The 20,315-nt window shown below is 42.8% G+C and overlaps 1 protein-coding gene across 1 annotated transcript in view; it reads right to left on the reverse strand.

Moving 5' to 3' along the window:
* The window catches only part of HHAT (hedgehog acyltransferase), a 306,415-nt gene that overhangs the window by 237,779 nt on the left and 48,321 nt on the right, over nt 1-20,315 (reverse strand). Inside the window, exon 6 of the mRNA XM_034667656.1 lies at nt 16,830-17,001. Coding sequence (XP_034523547.1) covers nt 16,830-17,001 — 172 coding nt within the window. The remainder of the gene's footprint in view (nt 1-16,829; nt 17,002-20,315) is intronic.

The following is a 20,315-nucleotide window of genomic DNA, read 5'->3' on the forward strand; positions in this document are numbered from 1 at the left end:
CAATAACACAGTGACACCCTGTGCATATCAGCCAGCCTCTTTCCAAAGCCATTCTCATGATTTTAAACAGACTCATGACCAAAGTGTCCATAGTGGACACAATGAAAGCTTTGTGTGGGATCAACAACACGGACTGCCCTTCACCAAATTAACCTGGTTATCGCCACTGCTGAGTGTCTAATTTGCCAGCCTCTCTACTCTGGTATCAGGTTGATTACTAGACCCCTTCCATCTTGGAGGGGCCACAGAGTTATCCTTATTCTGGATGTGGGTTTGCTTTCCATACCCACCATGGTTCTGTCATCACTGACTGTCTAATTCACTGTCATGTTACCAGACATAACTTGGCTTCTATCTAGTGACCTCACTTTATGCAAATGGAGTAAGACAATGGGCTATACCCCTAGCATTTTCTGGTCTTATGCCATTATCCAGAAACTGCTGGCCTTACGGACTAGTCTATCAATAGTTCCACAAAGGTACCGATGAAAGTCATTATCTTATGATGTCGGAATGCTGTCTTTGCCTGTGATGTTCCAGAGCTATCCCACAGGATGCAGAAAGTGCCCTGAACCGGTTCACTACATATGGTGCTCTTACCCGTAGCTTAAATATAGAGTTGGTATCCAAGGAGAAGTGGGAGGTGGCACCTCTCACTAAAATACCTTTAATCCACTCCTAAAATAGCTGCTGCCCATCCCTGCAAATCAGTGATCTAGTTGCTTATAGAGATTTTACCACCCAGCAAAGAAATGCTTTCATATAGGGACACACAATGATTCCACTGAATCAAAGTCTACTACTATTACCCAGCCATTTGGAACTTCTCATGGATCTAAGTGAACAAGTAAAGAGGGTAATGCTGTTCGCTGGAAAGATCAACACTCACTATCAAGGGAAAATAGGGTTACTACTCCTATACAATGCAAGCAGGAAGGAGTACAAGTGGAACTTAGGGGACTTTGTAGGCCTCCTAGCCTAGCTGTGTCTGCTGGTTAGTNCGTCTGCTGGTTAGTTAAAAGCCAAATATACAAAGGACTACCAAGGGTTTAGAGCCCTCAGGAATGAAGATTAGGATCACACCACTGGGTAAAGAACCTCAAACAACAAAGGTACTGGCTGAAGGTGAGAAGAACATGGAACAGGAAGCAGAGGGGGAAAAGTCATGAGTCCTCTGATCAGAACTGGCTCTAGAACATNTGTCTGCTGGTTAGTTAAGAGAAGACCACATTAGCCAAATATACAAAGGACTACCAAGGGTTTAGAGCCCTCAGGAATGAAGATTAGGATCACACCACTGGGTAAAGAACCTCAAACAACAAAGGTACTGGCTGAAGGTGAGAAGAACATGGAACAGGAAGTAGAGGGGAAAAGTCATGAGTCCTCTGATCAGAGCTGGCTCTAGGGGCGCCTGGGTGGCACAGCGGTTACGCGTCTGCCTTCGGCTCAGGGCGTGATCCCGGTGTTGTGGGATCGAGCCCCACGTCAGGCTCCTCTGCTATGAGCCTGCTTCTTCCTCTCCCGCTCCCCCTGCTTGTGTTCCCTCTCTCGCTGGCTGTCTCTNTGGCTGAAGGTGAGAAGAACATGGAACAGGAAGCAGAGGGGGAAAAGTCATGAGTCCTCTGATCAGAACTGGCTCTAGAACATTTACGTATTTTTCTTATTTGCTTCTGCTGCATAAACAAATAAATTTTCATTAATATTCCCCTTCATTCCCATCCCTTTCTCCTACTATTTCATATAAAGTGTGTTGGTGGGGGCTAACTCTACAGCTGAGCCCTCAGTTACAGAACATACACATTATGGCAGAACCCAAGGAGGCATGAGCACCCCCAACAGTATGCACTTGGAGCTGGATGCAGTGACTCAGAGGAGTTTCCTCTCTGGGGAAGAAGATGCGTGTTTTCAGCTATATGTGGGACAGCTGTGTACCCTCTTGAAGATGTTCAGTCTGCGGCATACTGCGTGAGGACTATACCAATCAGGTCTCCTTTCTTTCACTGAAATCTTGTTTGGATTCAACAGACACAAAGAGGAGCTGTTCAGCATCCTCTTCCTGTAAACTGTGTATTAACAGAATGCATCCTCCTATTGGCCTTCGGAAAGCTACAATTACTATCACTTCTCACACCAGTGCCTGCCCTTCTGATTGCTCTCCACTGGTTTCAGCAGAGACATTTAAGTTTCCCCAAAACTGCTTCTATTTTTCTCACTTATGCTTCATCCTGTGACCCTGGTTTATACTCCCCCAAGACAACCAACATCAACAATGGCTTCTTATTTGCCAAATGAAATAGAGTCTCTTCAGTCCCCTCTTACTTGGCCACTCTTTGAATTCTGATAAACTGAGAACAGCTTTCTTCCTGAAACCTTCACAAAACCATCTGCTTCCTCCTGCACATAATGTTACTACTCCTCATTGGGTGCTGACTCCTCCTTTTCACCCTGCCTCTTAAATGCTGGTGTTCTTTCTCTAAAGTTCTATCCTTTCAGTAAGAATGTCTGATGGAGGGGGGCAAAGGCAGCCCCATTTAGGGCTGGAGGATCCTGCCACGGCACAGCCCCTAGAGCCCTACCCGCCCGGCCCTCGTGCAGCAAATCCTCCTGGAGTCTGGCTCTCCGTGAGAAGCTGGTTATAGCAGCTGTCGGCCTCACTGGAAACTGAAGAAGGGAAAGGAAATCAACATCTCCCTGAGCAAGGATAAAATGAACGGGACAGAAATTCTATTTTGACATCTCCAGGAGGGCATTAGAGGGAATGAAAGAAAAACAAATGTCACCTTGTTGCCATGGAGTCCCTAATGTCCTCTTAATTACTGAGTAGCACTTGAGCTCTGACAGCCAAGCCAGCCACCACTGCTTATTCCATCTCCAGCAGGAGAGGATCTGATACGTTCCACAGAGTTCATGAATATCCTCATTGTTTGATTAACCACACCAAGCGAATCCCATAGTAAACAACCTCTGTTTACATCCCTATGCCTGTGAACCTTACAGTCCTCACTCTTTGAAATAATAACAAAAGGTGCATGATTCCCCTTCTGTACTTTATGCAAAATCTTGGCTCGCTCACTGGCTTGGGCCTCAGGTCACTCACATTAACACCAATATAATGTCGCTCCCTAGGCAGAGTCCCTCTAAAATGTATTTTCTTCATCTGAACGTGCACATGAAGTGTGCTTTAAGCCCCCGTGCGGCACACTGCTCTGTAGTGAGCACCAAGGAGGACAGACACCACAGGTACTCTACTTAGTGGTCCTGAGGGTGGGGCTCATTTCTGGACAGAGTAGAGCATTCCTCAGCCCCGAGGTCCTTGGAGATGAAAGCCCAGGCGTGTATCTTCTGGCACATAAGACAGAGAGGCAGCTTTTATTCGGTCTGTGCTGCTGCCTCGCTCTCTGCTGCAACTTCAGGGTGGGGGAAAAGGCATTACAGAAGGAGAGAGAGAATAGAAGTGACAATAAAATAATTAAAATTTCGCTTTACCGGTTCAGTTCAGAAGGAAATCAGAAACTGCACACCAGCGCCCAAGGCCCCATGGCCTTTGCAAGCTTGTTAACTCCCTAATGCTTACTTTCTTTCTCTCTCTGAACATCTTAAGAGATTCTGGCCCTCAAACCCTAAAGCCAGGGAAAGGCTGTGACCTAGAAAGAAAGGGGATGCCTGTCAGGCTGTACCCCAACCCCGTGGCAGCCTGCAGGAAGGGACCCCTGAGGACAGTCATGGGGATGGCAGGAAGTGGGGAGCAGGCGAGACTCGCTGGGCTGGCCCACAGCAAGGCCACCTGAGCTTCCTGGACAGGGCACAACATACCAGCCATTGTCACTGAACACCATTAAAGCGGCATATTAGCTACGGTCTCTATCTGCTCATTTCTGATTATTCTACAACCCTGGTTCATACTCCCTAAAAATGACTCAGTCAACAATGGAAAAAGCCAACCATAGCCAGAGTCCACAGCAACTTTCAAAATGAAACAGACTGTCTTCAGTCCCTTCTTCCCTGGTCTCTCTTCAATTTCTGATAAATTGAGCCTTCTTTTCTTGAAACCTTCACAAAGCCATTGTTTTCTCCTGCATTGGTTACTACTCCTTCCCATTTGCGGCTGCCTCCTCCTTTTCTGCCTGCCTCTTAAATGCGGGCATTCCCTCAAGTTCTACCCGTGACCCCCCTTCATTCTCACTCTACACATTTGCCAGGAAATCTCTTTGCTCCCATGGACTCAACTCTCACTTATATGCAATGGCTTTCAAGAGTCTGTCCCAGCCCCAACTCCTCTCCTGCGCTCCAGCGCCACCTACCGAACTGCAGAGCAGACGACTCCTCCTCCATGTTCCATTTTCAATTCAATGGGCCAAAAGCTGGACTCTCTCTACTTTCCTAAACCCTGCTCCTAGTCCTCTACATTCCCGCTCCCGGTGAATGGAAATGTCAATCACCACCTCATCTCTAAACCTGCCAATTCCCTGGACTCTTCCCTCTCCGTCACCACCCTGCTGCATTGGCAAGAAGACTTCGTTGACGGTACTTCCATTTTTCTCCTCACTTCCTTCTGCTCCACCCCCTGCTGCATTCAAGTCCTCCCCATCTTGCTCTTGGTGAACTAACAGTCCGTCCATGTAAAACACTGTCGGGCTCTTTAACATTTGTTGAGTGAAGAGGTGGACCGTGTTCTAACATTTTCCTATTTGCAGTCTTACTCCACCCTGATTCATATTCTGCACTGCATGCAGAACGATATTCTGAACCCCAAACCTCATCCTTTTCTTCTCTGCTTAAACACGTTATGGTTTTCAACTCTGGGGTATTTAAAATACCCAAAGTAGTTAAATACTTCCATGGGACCCTATCACCTAAAAGGTAAATTGTCCTTAGCATAATCAAAGCTATCCAAAATAAAACCCCCTCCCCGTCTTTCCAGAAGACTCTGACTAGATCTTAGACTTTGCATCTAGCTCCACATAGCTATAGCTTCAAGTCCCAAGTGCACCAGAGTAACTCCCACCAAGCAGGACCTTTGCGTATACTGCAGTCCCAACTCCTCCCCTTCAGCCATGTCCATCCATTTTCAAAATCACCTGAAGCATCAGCTCCTCCACAAACCCTCTGTGACCCGCCCCTCTTTCCAGAGGTAGCAGGAGGGTGAGGAGTAACCCCATTCCCTTTTGTATCCTCTGCCCAATTAATCTATAGAGACATCTATCTGCCTATTATAAAACTGTAGATGCAGTAAGAAAACAATGTTCTTCACGTACGATTCTCTACAATAAGCTTCGGGAGTACAAAATCTGTCTCTCATTCATCTTTGCATCCCTCCAGCCCAGTCCAATGCATGGCACTTGATAAATGTTTATGGAATAGAACAATGAATAGGACATTACACAGCTCAAATAATAAATACTCAAGGACTAAGGGAATTCAGAGTAAAGGCACTTTCAAGTGTGGAAAGGGTTGATATGAAAGTTTTCCTGTTTCAAGTCAGAATTCGAATAAAAATAGAGTCAGAATATAGTTTGGCCAAGAAAAGGTTATCACTAAGGTAACTATATAATGACACTTCAGAGAATGAAAGGGGTTGCTACTGGTAATTACAGTAAGACTAGCGGTGTGAAACAGAAATGTAAAATGGGATATGTGCTGCTCTGCAAATCTTAAGAAGTAAATTAATTGTTTTAAGAATGGCATGAAATATTAATTACCAAAAGAAAATTGAGATCATCTATTTTCCTGGCTGTCTCACACTAATTTTCAGAACTTCTGTATGAGAAGAAATTTCCAAGACACTGTTCCCAACTTTCTATTCAGAAGCAAACATCACGGGTTGCCCACCAAACCCATGTTCCCTACAATCCTTGCCATTGGAAATGCAATTTTGTTCAAGTGTTGAAACTCCTCCCTACCTCCCCTCTCACAGTGACCTGGAAAAAATTCCTAATTATAAACTAATCACGGGGCACTCATTCCCTATGCATGAGGCTGATTACAATGTGGGCATAGGACCCGCATTAGAGCCATTAGATATCAGAGGAGGAAGTTTCCATGGGGTGTTTCTGCAGTGCACATGTACTGTTTCTATAATAATGAAAAGTTCTACAGGCAAATGTCTTTATGACCTTAGGGTCGAAAAGAAAAAAATGCCCAAAGTGTGACAATTATAAAGTAAAGTTTTATAAATTCAATTACATTAAAATAAATTCTGTTCATCAAAAGATTAAAAGATGTAAAAGTCAAACCACAAATCAGAAGATATTAATATTTCCAAAAACACATATAACTGGGAAAATAGGGTAATAAATAAGTCCTCTGAATTCATGAGAAAAAACAAAAATCCCTCTAGAAAATGGGCAAAAGTTAGCGATAGGTATTTCACTGAAAATGATACACTAAAGTCCTATAAAAAGATACTCAAATTCATTAGTAATCAAGGAAATGCAAATTAAAACTATGAGATAAAATTCAGACCACCACATTTTCAAAATTAAATATCCATACCATACAACCCAGCTATTCTACTACTGAGTATTTATCCAAAGAAAATGAAAACACTAATTCAAAAAGATGTATGCACTCCTCGGTATGCAGCACCGTTTACAGCATCCAAAGTAAGGAAGCAACCTAAGCGTCCATCAATAGGTGAATGGATAAAGATGTGGTGTACACACACACTCTCTCTCTCTCTCTCTCTCTCTCTCTCTCTCTCTGGAATATTACTCAGCCATAAAAAAGAAACACCTTGCCATTTACGACATGGATGGACCTAGAGGGTAAAGTGCAAGTAAAATACGTGAGACAGAGAAAAACAAATACTATATGACTTAACTTGTATGTGGAATCTAAAAACAAATGAAATATAAACAGACTCATAGATACAAAGAACAATCTGGTAGTTGCCAGAGAGGCAGGAGAAGGGGATGGGAGGGTCGATATGCAAAACAGGGGGAAGGGATTAAAAGGTACAAACTTCCAGTTATAAAATAAATAAGACATGGGGATAGAATGTACAATATAGGGAATATAGTTAAAAATATGTAAAACTTTGTACGGTGAAAGATGGTAGCTAGATTTATCATGGTGATCACGTCCTAATGTACATAGATGTTGGATCACTAGGTTATATACCTGAAACTAATATAATATTGCGTGTCGACTACACGTCAATAAAAATGAATGAATGCATACTAAGTGCTGATAAGAATTTTGAGTTACAGGAAATTGGTTCGATCATTTTAAAAAATAATTTGGCATAATCTTGTGAATCAAAACATTTCCTGACCATAAACCAGCAATTCTATTTACAGATACATATACTAGAGCAGTGTTTTATAAACTTAGGGTAGTGATTCCCTCAATTTAGTAGTTTCTAACCACCTTTATTAAATAAAATAGTATAGAACAGAAAAATTATCACAGTACATTTTAAGTGGTATAAAGTTAGGTATTACCTTGTGAAAATTCACTCTTTCTCTCACACTCACACTCACACACATACACATACACACACACACACACACGGGACACAAATGCATTTCTTACTATGGGCCATGAACCAAAGAACTTGAAAGCAACTTTCGTTGCACATGTTCTCCAAGAGATCTGCAGAAACAGCATTACGCATCACAGAAAACCCCGAAAACTCTTCTTCTGTAAGTAGACAAATAACTTGTAGTATATGCATTCACTGGCATGCTATACAACAGCGAAAAAGCCAATTATGGTAACATGTATCATGTGTTCTCAAAAACGTGCATTTAAGCAAGGAAATCAAGTCACAGAATAACACACCAAGTATGAATCTTTACATGAAGATTTCTTAAAATATGCAATTTTAGGAATTTAATTATGGTAAAACTAAAATGAAAAAGAAGGCAATGGATTTCTGTTTCCAGTCCAGCATGAGGTTACAAGTCATCACTGCCTCCTAATGGCAAGCAAAAAGCTGAAAATGAACAACTCTTCTCAGATCCATCAGAGAAGTGAGATCACAGGGCAAACTGCTGCCCCAAAACTTGGAAACAGATAGGTATATTCAGAGAACCACAACTTCCTGGAGCAGAAATCTTTGTGGGAACAAGTACCAGGGTACGAAGATCTGGACTGTAAAGGACACTGCTGGAGGCTCAGTGTGGGAAAGGCTGAGAGCTAAAAACAGCAAGGTAATAGTCATAAGGGGCCCCCGTACTTTTGTAAGCTTTACTTCCAGGAGCTCTGTCACATTCTCCGGATGAAGACTGGAGAAAATCCCCTCTTGCTTCTGGCAGGAAGAGGAGAAAAGTAATCACTTGGAAATACACCACAGCATTCTGCTCTTAACAAAGGCTGCCCTCCCTCCAGACAAACTATTTTACCAGATCCTAACCTATTAGGGTTTTATCAGAGCCTACCAACCCAGGAGAAGGAAAATACCCAATTCCAGTCTGCTCTGGCCTTCTACATGAAGGGAAGAGAAATACCCAACTCCAGTCCCCTCTAGCCACCCTAAAGAGGGTGGAGGAGGAAAAAAGAACAATTGTTTGTGAAGTTCATAGCACAGGGACGAGGCTCATAAAAGACTGAGACTTAATCATAGGACTATAGAACACTCCCCCTCCTTCAATGCCTTACTACTATACTAATTACTAAAGGCCTATTTACTGAAGTTTTTTATACTCAGTACATCATGTCCACCTTTCAAAAAAAATTACAAGCCATATTAAAAGGCAATCAATCAATCAGTACCCCCACAGCTTAAAGAGACAGAGAAAGCATCAGATATGGCAAGGATGTTGGAATTATCAGTTTGGGAATTTAAAACAACTATAACTAATATGCTAAGAATTCCAGTGCAAAAAGTAGACAGTATGCAAGAATGGGTGGGTAATGTAAGCAGAGAGATGGAAATGCTAAGAAAGAATCAAAAAGAAAAGCCAGAGATCAAAAACACTAGCAGAAATGAAGAATGCCTTTGACGGGCATATTAGCAGACTGAATGCAGCTGAGGAAAGAATCTCTGAGCTTGAGGATATGTCAACAGAAACTTCTAAACCAGAAAAGCAACAAGAAAAAGACTGGAAAAAAGAAAACATGGAACAGAGCACCCAACAACTAAGAGACAACTACAAAAGGTATAATGTACATGTAATGGGAATATCAGGAAAAGAAAGAAAGAAACAGAAGCAATATTTGAAGCAATAGTGACTAAGATTTCCCCCACAAATTAAAGTCAAACACCAAACCAAAGATCCAGGATAAGAACAGGATAATGCCCCCAAGACTACACGTAGGCATAACATATTCAAACTGCAGAAAATCAAAATCAAAGAAAAAAGTACTGAAAGAAGCCAGAGGGAGTTGGGAAACCTAACCTACGGAAGAACAAAGAGAAGAGTAATACCCAGCTTTTTTTTTTTTTAAGATTTTATTTATTTATTTGACAGAGAGAGAGGCAGCAAGAGAGGGAACACAAGCAGGGGGAGTGGGAGAGGGAGAAGCAGGCTTCCCACTGAGCAGGGAGCCCGATGTGGGGCTCAATCCCAGAACGCTGGGATCATGACCTGAGCTGAAGGCAGATGCTTAACAACTGAGCCACCCAGGCGCCCAATACCCAACTTCTCCTTGGAAACCACGCAAGTACGAAAGAGTATAATATTTAAAGTGTTGAGAGGAAAAAAAATACCAACCTAGAATTCTGCATCCTGCAAAATGATCCTTCAGAAGTGAATGAAAAATAAAGACTTCCACAGATAAACAAAAATGATGGAATTTGCTTCTGCTAGATTTGCCTTGCAATAAATGTTTAAAAAGTTCTTCAGAGACAAGAAAAATAATATAGGTCAGAAACTCAGATCTAGGGGCGCCTGGGTGGCACAGCAGTTAAGCACCTGCCTTCGGCTCAGGGCGTGATCCCGGCGTTATGGGATCGAGCCCNCAATATAGGTCAGAAACTCAGATCTAGGGGCGCCTGGGTGGCATAGCAGTTAAGCACCTGCCTTCGGCTCAGGGCGTGATCCCGGCATTATGGGATCGAGCCCCACATCAGGCTCCTCCACTATGAGCCTGCTTCTTCCTCTCCCACTCCCCCTGCTTGTGTTCCCTCTCGCTGGCTGTCTCTATCTCTGTCGAATAAATAAATAAAATCTTTAAAAAAAAAAAAAAGAAACTCAGATCTACACTTTAAAATAGGAAAAGCATCAGAAATACAATAAGTAAAGGTAAAGTAAAAACTTACTAATTGATCTACGAGATAAAAGTCTGTTCAAAACAATAAAAGCAACAATGTAATCATGACTACAGTTTATATAGGTGAAATGAATGACAGCAATTACACAAGTGATGGGAAGGAGGAATTAGGAGTATTTTGTCATGAGGTATAAAGTGAATATGATATTACTCAAAAGTGGTCTTGGATTAGTTGTAAATGTATGCTGCAGACGCTAGGGCAACTACTAAAAATGTTTAAAAAGAAGTATATGTGATATGCTAAGAAAAAAGAGAAAATGGAATGACAAAAATTCTCAATTAAAACCACAAAAGGCAAAGAATGAAATACAAAAATAGGAACAAAAAACAAGAAAACAAGAGCAGTGAATAGACAGCATTAAACACATGGAAGATATCAATCCAATTTTATCAGTAAGCACTTTAAATGTCAATGGTCTAGGAGCGCCTGGGTGGCTCAGCTGGTTGGGCGCCTGCCTTCGGCTCAGGTCATGGTCCCAGGGTTCTGGGATCGAGTCCCACATCAGGCTCCCTGATTAGCGGGGAGTCTGCTTCTCCCTCACCCTCTGCCGCTCCCCCTGCTCACACTCTCTCTCTCGCAAATAAATAAAATATTAAAAAAAAAAGTCAATGGTCTAATTACACCAATTAAAATACAAAGATTATCAGAATGAATCAAAAAACAAGACCTAACCATATATTTATGTATTTATTGTCTAAAAGAAACACACTCTAAATACAAAGACACATTTAGATTAAAAGTAAAGAGATGGAGAAAGATATACCACACTAACATTAATCAAAAGAAAGCTGGAGTGGCTATGTTAATTTTCAAACACATCATACCTCCAAGCAAAGAAAATTATCAGGGATAAAGAGGGACATTGCATAATGATAATGATAAAAGAGTCAGCTCTTTAAGAAAAATAATAATCCTTAACAACAGAGAGTCAAAATACATGAGGCAAAAACTGACAGAACTGCAAAGAGAAACAGATAAATCCATTTTTACAGTTGAAGATTTTGACACCCCTCTATCAGAAATGGACAGATCCAGCAGGCAGAAAATCAGTAAGGACACAGCAGAACTTAACAGCACCATCAGTCAACTGGACAGAATAGACGTCTATCAACTACTTCATCCAACAACAACAAAATACACATTCTTCCCGAGTTCACATGCAACATTCACCAAGACAGATCATATTCTAGGCCATAAAACACAACTAAACAGATTTAAAATAACAAATCATACAATGTCTGCTCTCAGACCACAGTGGAACTAAACTAGAAATCAATACTAGATAGCTAGGGAAAATCTGAAAATACTTGAAGATTAACTAGGCTTCTAAATAACACACGGGTCAAAGAAGAAATCTCAAGAAAATTAAAACATACTCTGAACTAAACAAAAAGTAAAATAAAACTTATCAAAATTCATGGGATTCAGCAAACACAGTGCTTAGAGGTAAATTTATAACATTAAATGTATATATTAGAAGAGAAGAAAGATCTAAAATCAATAATCTAAGTGTCCACCTTAGGAAACCAGAAAAAGAAGAGCAAATTAAATATAAAGTAAACAGAAGAAATCATAAAAATTAGAGCAGATATCAATGAAATTAAAAATAGGAAATTAATACAAAAATGTTAACAGAACCAAAAGCTGGCTCTTTGAAAAGGTCAATAAAATCAGTAAGTCTTTAGGTTAAGAAAAAAAGTTTCTTATTATTACTAATATGAGAATGAAAATGAGGACATCACTACAGAACCAATGAAGATCAAAAGGATAATAAAGCAATGTTATGAACAACTCTAAGCCCACAAATTCAATAATTTAGATAAAAAGAACCAATTCCTTGAAAGATAAATCTGCCAATTCACACAGGAATAGATATTATGAATAGGCTTATATCTATAAAGAAATTGACCCAATAATTAATAACCTTCTAAAACAGAAAACATTTAAGGAAGAAGTTATACCAATACTCTATAACCTCTTCTAGAAGATAGAAATAAAGGGAATACTTCCTAACTCATTCTATGAGGCCAGCATTATCCTAACACTAAAATCAGACAAAGACATTATAAGAAAACTACAGACCAGTATCTGTAATGAACATAGAGGCACAAATCCTCAATGATGTATTAGCAAATCAGGGGATCAAGAGGTACAAAATTTCAGTTACTAAATATGTCATAGGTAAAGTATAGCATAGAGAATATAGTCAATAATGTTATAATAAAAAGAATTAGCAAATCAAAATCCAATAATGTATAAAAACAATTATACACCATGACAAGTAAGATTTATCTGAACTACGCAAGGCTGGTTCAACATCTGAAAATCAATTAATGTAATCCATCACATCAACAGAACAAAAAAGGAAAAAACACATAATCATATAAACATATGCAAAAAAAAAAAACAACCACACACACGTTTGACAAAATCCAGCACCCATTCATGATAAACCTCTCAGAAAATTAGGAATAGAGGGGAATTTCCTCAACTTGATAAAAAGCATCTGCAAAAAACCTACAGCTACCATCATACTTGATGGTGAGAAACTAGAAGCTTTTCCACTAAGATCAGGAAAAAGGCAAGCATGTCCTCTCTGATCACTCCTTTTCAATATCATACTGGAAGTCCTAGCTAACACAATAAGAGAAGAAAATGAAACAAAAAATATACATTTTGGGAAGGAGGAAATTTTATTTGCAGATGACATGACTGTCTATGTAGAAAATTTCAGAGTCAACAATGCAACAACAAAACCTCCTGGAACTAATAAGCAATAGCAGCAAGGTTGCAGGATACAAGGTTAATAGACCAAAGTCAGTCACTTTCCTATATACCAGAAGTGAACACATGGAATTTGAAATTAAAAACAGGGGGCCTCAGTGTCTCCATCAGTTAAGCATCTGCCTTTGGCTCAGGTATGATCCCAGGGTCCTGGGAAGAGCCCCACGTCAAACTCTCTGCTCAGTGGGGAGTCTGCTTCTCCCTCTCCCTCTGACCCTCCCCCCCCACCGTTCATGCTCTTGCTCTCTCTCTCTCTCAAATGAATAGTCTTTAAAAAAAAAAAAAAGTTTGAAATAAAAAACAATATTATATGCATTAGCACCAAAAAAAAAAGAAGATGATTTAGGTATAATCTAACAAAATATACACAAGCTTTATACAAGGAAAAGTATAAAACTCTGTTGAACCAAAGAAGAACTATTAAATGAAGAGGTATCCCATCTCGTAGATTCAATATTATCAAAATTATCAGTTCTTCCCTAATTGATCTATAGATTCGATGCAATCCAAATCAAAATCCTAGCAAGTTATTTTGTGGATATCAATAAACTGATTCTAAAGTTTATATCGAGAGGAAAAAGACCCAGAATCACGAACACAATATTGAAGGAGAAAAGCAAAGTCAGAGGACTGACACTATCTGACTTGAAGACTTAGTATAAAGCTACAGGAATCAACAGTGTGTAACACTGGTGAAAGAATAAACAGAAAGATCAATAGAACAAAACAGAGTGCCCAGAAATAGACCCCCATAAATAGAGTCAATCAATTTTGACAAAGGAGCAAAGGCGATAAAATGTGAGCAAAGATAGTCTCAATAAATGGGGCTGAAACAACTGGACATCCACATGTCAAAAAAAAACGTATCTAGACACAGACTTTTCACCCTTCGCAAAAGTTAACTAAAAATGGAGTATAGATCTAACTGTAAAGTGCAATACTACAAAACTCCTGGAAAATAACAGGAGAAAATCTAGATGACCCTGGATGTGGCAATGACTTTTTAGATACAACACCAAGGGCATAATCCGTGACAGAAGGAATTGATGAGCTGGACTGAGCTGAACCATTAAAATGCAGTAATAAAAAAATGAAAAATCCAATTTAAAAATGAGTGAAAGACCTGAACAGACACCATGAAAAGATATATCGATGGCAAATAAGCATATGAAAAGATGCTCCACTTCGAATGTCACTGGAGAACTCTACACTAAAACGAGATACTACTCTGTACCTGTTAGAGTAGCCAAAACCCAAAACACTGACAACACCAAATGCTGACAAGAATGTGGAGCAACAGGAACTCATTCAGTACTGGTGGGAAGGCAAAATGATGCAGCCACTCTGTAAAACCATAGGGCAGATTCCCATGAAAATAAACATACTCTCACCATCCAATCCAGCAACTGCACTCCTTGTATCTATTCAAAGAAGTTTAAAACTCCCATCCACACAAGAATCTGCACACAGAGGTTTGCAGCCTCTTTACTCATAACTGTAAACTCAGGAGCCACTAAGACGTCTCTCGGGGGCAAACTGGTACATTCCAGACAATAGAATATTCAGCACTAAAAAGAAATGAGCCATCAAGCCATGAAAAGACTTGGAGGAACCTTAAATGAATAACAGTACTAAGTGAAAGAGGTCAATCTGGAAAAGCTACATACTGTATGATTCCAATTATATGATATTCTGGAAAAGGCAAAACTATGAAGATGGTAAAAAGATCAGTGGTTGCCAGGGGTGAGAGGGGAGGGACGGAGGACCAGAAAGAGCACCGAGGAATTTCAGGGCTGTGAAACTGCTCTGTGACATTACAGTAGTGGCTACATGTCATTACACATCTGGCAAAACCCACAGACCGTACAACAAACACTGAGACTAAATCCTAACGGAAACGCTGGACTTCAGGGGACAACCATGTGTTGATGTAGCTTCATCAGTTATGACAAACGTGCCGCCCTAGTGGGCATGTTGCTAGTGGGGGTGGCTGGGCATGTGTGAGGGTCCGGGAGTATGCAGGAAATCTCTGCCCTTCCCTCTCCACTCCTCTGTAAACCTAGAACTGCTCTAAAAATAAGTCTTTTTTTTTTTTTAAGTTATAAAAAGGGGAATGACAAAACCAAAACTCAGAAGAGGTTGACAAAAGGTGATGGGTTGCAGATAGAAACAAAGGCCTTCTAGGATCCTGGTTAATTCTTAAGCTGAGTGACAAATCCCCAAATGGATCATTGATGACTTTTCTGAGTCATTGGATTTAGACCCCCAATTGTGCTGACCTTAGAAGATAACGGCTTTTCCGTATTGCTTGAACCCCATTTTGACTGGTGTTTTTTGTTATTCATAGTTAAAATCACTCAAACTGATGGCCTCTTAATTGAATGCAGTATAACCGGGACCTGATTTAGCATGTCATCATTTCCTCCTATTCTGTTTGTCTAAACTATCATTAAAACTTTGTATTGGTTACCCCCAACTATAAAAAAGACTTGTTTGGGGGGAAAAAAAAGAGGCTGTAATTAAAACAACTCAGTATTTTTCCAATCCTAAAGGGTATCTTCCTTGAAAACGCTCTGATTAAGCATGTGTGATACCAAGGACAATCAAGACTTTCTAAAAAATCTATAAATCACCAAACAGATAAGGAGTCAGGCTTGTGCTCTTGCCCTCCGTAGGGAGCAGCTTAATCTGGCCGGAAGATCGCACATTTCCCATTGGAGCTACAGGCTGGAGGTCAGACCACAGGGCTGAATTCAGCTATCACGGGAGTTCTTAAAGGAGAGCAAACAAGGAAACGAAGAGATTTTGTTCAGAGAGGGGCATGGTCTCTGTTGTTTTGGCCAGAGAAATAAGGAGCAGTGGTTTCTCCACAGACAAGTCCTATACTGGAGACTGCATCCTGCTTAGGAGAGGACTTCCATCCCACCTACTTGCAGATATGAAAAAATGCGCAGACCAGAAAGGGGGTGGGCAACAGAGGGACATACACAGGCACACGCCATTTATTCTATCTACCAGACACTATGAGCCCAGCCCTTCACCTGCATGCTTCCATTTAATCCTCAAGAACGACCCCGCAAAAGCAAGTCTGCTCATCTCACAGGACAAAAATGCAGAGAGGCTGGGTAAGCTGCCAAAGGCCGCCCACCAGGGCTCGGTGTAGATGAGAGTCAAACCCACGTCTGTCCCACTCTAAAGCTCATATTCTTCTCTTCACCATCAAACCCAAGAACCACAAAGAACACCACAGAACAACTCAGTCCTGGAGCATTACCTCTTCGCAGGGCCTCCAAGGCTTTCCCCCACATCTCTTGCCCTCTCCAGTCAAGTGCATTGCTGGCCGCACCGTCAAGATGCAGACCCCCTAGGCACCTGGGTGGTACAGCGGTTAAGCGTCTGCCTTCGGCTCAGGGCGTGATCCCAGCGTTATGGGATCGAGCCCCACGTCAGGCTCCTCTGCTATGAGCCTGCTTCTTCCTCTCCCACTCCCCCTGCTTGTGTTCCCTCTCTCGCTGGCTGTCTCTATCTCTGTCAAATAAATAAATAAAAATCTTTAAAAAAAAAAAAAAAAGATGCAGACCCCCTAAGTTCAGCAGGATTTCATTAGGAAAAGGGATTCCTACTATCCTCGCTTCCTGCACCACAAAGTCTGGCCCTCACATCCATCACCCGCCTCACACATGCATCATCTCGGCCACAAGTGGAACAAAGTTAAAAAACAAAACAAAACAAAAGGGGGGGTTCGCTCACGGCAACTGCCCCCTGTCTGCCCCAGTCCAGCCCCAGTCTGAAGCTACCTCATGCTGTCTGACACAGTCGCCACAATTACCTAAGGTCCAACACGACACAGCCCTCAGGAGCGAGGCGCTGCCGTAGATGGCGTGCATGTACATGAGGTGGACCATCAGCTCCGCCAGCCACCAACAGCAGAGGAGGCGACCCAGTCCCACGGCAAAGGCGGCAAGGCTGGACGTCAGCGAGCAGTACTCTTGCCGCTGCATCTAAAGTGGAAACAAAAGAAGTCATTAGGTTGTGCCTTCGTTTTTTCAATCTTCCAAAGAGTCCCCTAGACAGTATTTCTAGTAAACTTCTCACAAACATTACTGCTCCATCTACCCAAAGAGGGTTGGTTTAGTTATTCATTGTCCTTGGGTGAAAAAGCCTTGGGGGGGTCAACCAAGCTGAGGTGGGGTCAACGAGCTAGCCTCGTGCCAAGAACCAAGACGGGTCCTGCATCCCTTCACCCCAGCAACAGCCCTGCAAACACCCAGCATAGAGGGCAGCACCTGACAGAGCCTCCCTCAGGACTTTGGGGGGTCTCCTTGGGCTCAGGTGTCACCCTGCCTGTCTTCAGCCATCACCCACCCACACGGAAGGCTGGNCCAGCAACAGCCCTGCAAACACCCAGCATAGAGGGCAGCACCTGACAGAGCCTCCCTCAGGACTTTGGGGGGGTCTCCTTTGGCTCAGGTGTCACCCTGCCTGTCTTCAGCCATCACCCTAAAAGTAGGGTCAAGTCAGGAAGGGGCACAGGACTGGTAAGAGAAAGGGACAATGAGAGACAGAGCCTGAGAACAAGGGGAAAATCTGATGTGGGTGTGTCGTCTTACCTGAAGTTGTTTGTGAAACAAGGGAGAATAAACACAAACAGGGACAGTACATGGAACAAGTCTCCTGCTCCGCAGACAGTGCGGTGTGACAGTTAGGGACGTGGACTTTGCAGCCAGAGTCGGGATCAGATTTTAGCACAAACCACACAGCTGTGTGACCCTGAGCGGGTTACTTAATCTCTCTGAGGCTCGGTTCCCTCGTACATAAAGTGAAAAAAATGGTCACAACTAAATATGGTAACATGTATGAAGTACTAAGCACAGCACCCGGCATATAGAAAGCACTGGCTCNGGTTACTTAATCTCTCTGAGGCTCGGTTCCCTCGTACATAAAGTGAAAAAAATGGTCACAACTAAATATGGTTAACATGTATGAAGTACTAAGCACAGCACCCGGCATATAGAAAGCACTGGCTTATTGGTACTTAGTGTCTGGTAGGCTATGTGCCTCCTACTGCACCTTCTTCACATGCTCCCCTCGTGGCATCCCAGACCCACCAGCTACAGGGCAGAATCAGGACACAGGTCAGAACCAAACACCAAAGGTGAGAGGACGTTTGGAATTTTCCCGGACTGAGACAGACTACAGAGACTTCACTCAACATGTACGGACAACACAGAACCAATACGATCACAGCACCTGGGTTCTGGGTCCTGCCGCATTGCCTGCTGTTCGGGACACACAATAGCTTAAAACACACAAATGCTGAAGCACAGAAGCACCTCACAGAACGTGTGTGAGCTCCGTTTCAGCCGTGCACCACTAGACAGACAGACACACACACACACACGAGAGCATGTGAGCGTTCCGGGTCTCACTCTGACAACATTCTATTAGACCGAAGACTGCCCTGTAATGCAGAGCAGAGGCTGATGCATACATAAAGGATGAAGTTGAATCCACAAACACTCGCTGGCACCTTTTGACAATCGGACCTTCCGACACAACCCGGACAGGAAAGGCCTATTCCTGGGGCCCCTCGGGCTCCCAGGCACCCTGAACATCAAAGGCACCAGGGGTCCCGCGGCAGCCGGGGGTGATAGACACTGCCCTCAGACAGGAAGGGAAATCTGCATGCCAGGGGATTTATTTTTACTGCACTCTGACCGCACCTTCTACCGCTTTCTCAGACTGACCTCTCAGCGCAAGACGCCGGCTGCAGAAATTCTGGCTGGCCCAGCAGCATCACAGTTACGCATACAAAGAGCTCGCTCCCTTTTGCCGTCTGCCTGGGTCACTACACAAAGGAGAGCTCATTGGTTTAATATTTTTTAACGTAAACTGATCAAACTAACAGGAATTTCCTTTCTCCGTTCGCGTTCCATGGTTGGCCTTAGTCTGCCCTGTGCCCAGCCATACCAACCTGCCTTGTTAGAAGCATCAGTAACTGTGGGGAGGGATCGACCGGGTCATCTGAGAAGGCTTTTCCTGGAAGGAAGACTGGGCACATCTGGGCTCTGCAGACCCACACGGACCACAGCCAACTGCAGCCACAGCTGAACTACATCCCTTTCCAGGGACAAATGAGGGTGGTTCTCATTTGAACGCACACCTTAAGTGTGCGTGCTCTGCGAGACCAGACAGTCCCTGGAGTGGATCTGGAGGCCAACGGATGGGTAAAGCCTCGATGCAGACACGCCTACTTGCCCAACCATTCATGTCTGTTATTGAATTGAGAAGAAAAGGAAATAACCCAAATGTCCAGCAGTGGGAGGTTGGTCAAAAGCACGAGTGCACCTCAATATTATATTGCCATGAAAACTACTCTTTCAGTGTGAATAAATAATGAAAAACCGGAAAGATACACATCAAAATGGCAACAGTGATTGTACTCTTTTGGGTAAGATTTTTACGTTGTTTTTGACAATTGGTTATTTTTATAAGAAGGGGAAAGTAACGGAACTTCGCAATATTGTGAAGACTTGGGTCCTCTCTGCTTGTGCGGCAAGGCCCTCTATGTCTTCACCCTTCCAAAAAATATCTAGCTTCAGGATCTCCCCTCGGCAGCCCGGCGTCCTCTACGGGTAAGTATTCTGCTCGCTCTGCTACAACAGACCCATCTTTACTTCTCCTCACCCTCCCACATCACTAGCAGACTTTCTGAGGTCCTCTTTGTTCATTCTTTTCCAGCTCTCTAAAGCAAATTCATTTTGACCTCACTGCCATCAGCATATGAGGAAACAATTATGAACATAATGTCTATTGGTCTGTGGAGACCGGAAGAGTTCATACCAAGACAGTTGGCTAAGCTAAGACATGAAGATGCACGTAAACCATTCCAGACCACAGGTGGTCCCTTCTTGGTGCCACACTCTTGGAGGGAACCAAGTCCCTGGCTGAATATGACAATGGCCTCAAAAGCAGTGTGGACAGAACACAATCTTCACACAACAGAATGTCTCCAGTGCCTAAATAAGCAACTTTGCACAGGGCACATCTGCCCCTGAGCGNCTTGGAGGGAACCAAGTCCCTGGCTGAATATGACAATGGCCTCAAAAGCAGTGTGGACAGAACACAATCTTCCCACAACAGAATGTCTCCAGTGCCTAAATAAGCAACTTTGCACAGGGCACGTCTGCCCCTGAGCGTTAAGCCCACCCAAAGCTCAGGTCTCCTGAAGGCCAGGCCTGTACCTGAGGCCTCATAACATCACTGGGTGTGCAGCCCCAGCCCCGGGAGCAGAGGAGCAGCTGGACAGGAGGGG

The sequence above is a fragment of the Ailuropoda melanoleuca genome, chromosome 8 (genome assembly GCF_002007445.2).
Source record: "Ailuropoda melanoleuca isolate Jingjing chromosome 8, ASM200744v2, whole genome shotgun sequence".
NCBI classification, from domain to species: domain Eukaryota; kingdom Metazoa; phylum Chordata; class Mammalia; order Carnivora; family Ursidae; genus Ailuropoda; species Ailuropoda melanoleuca.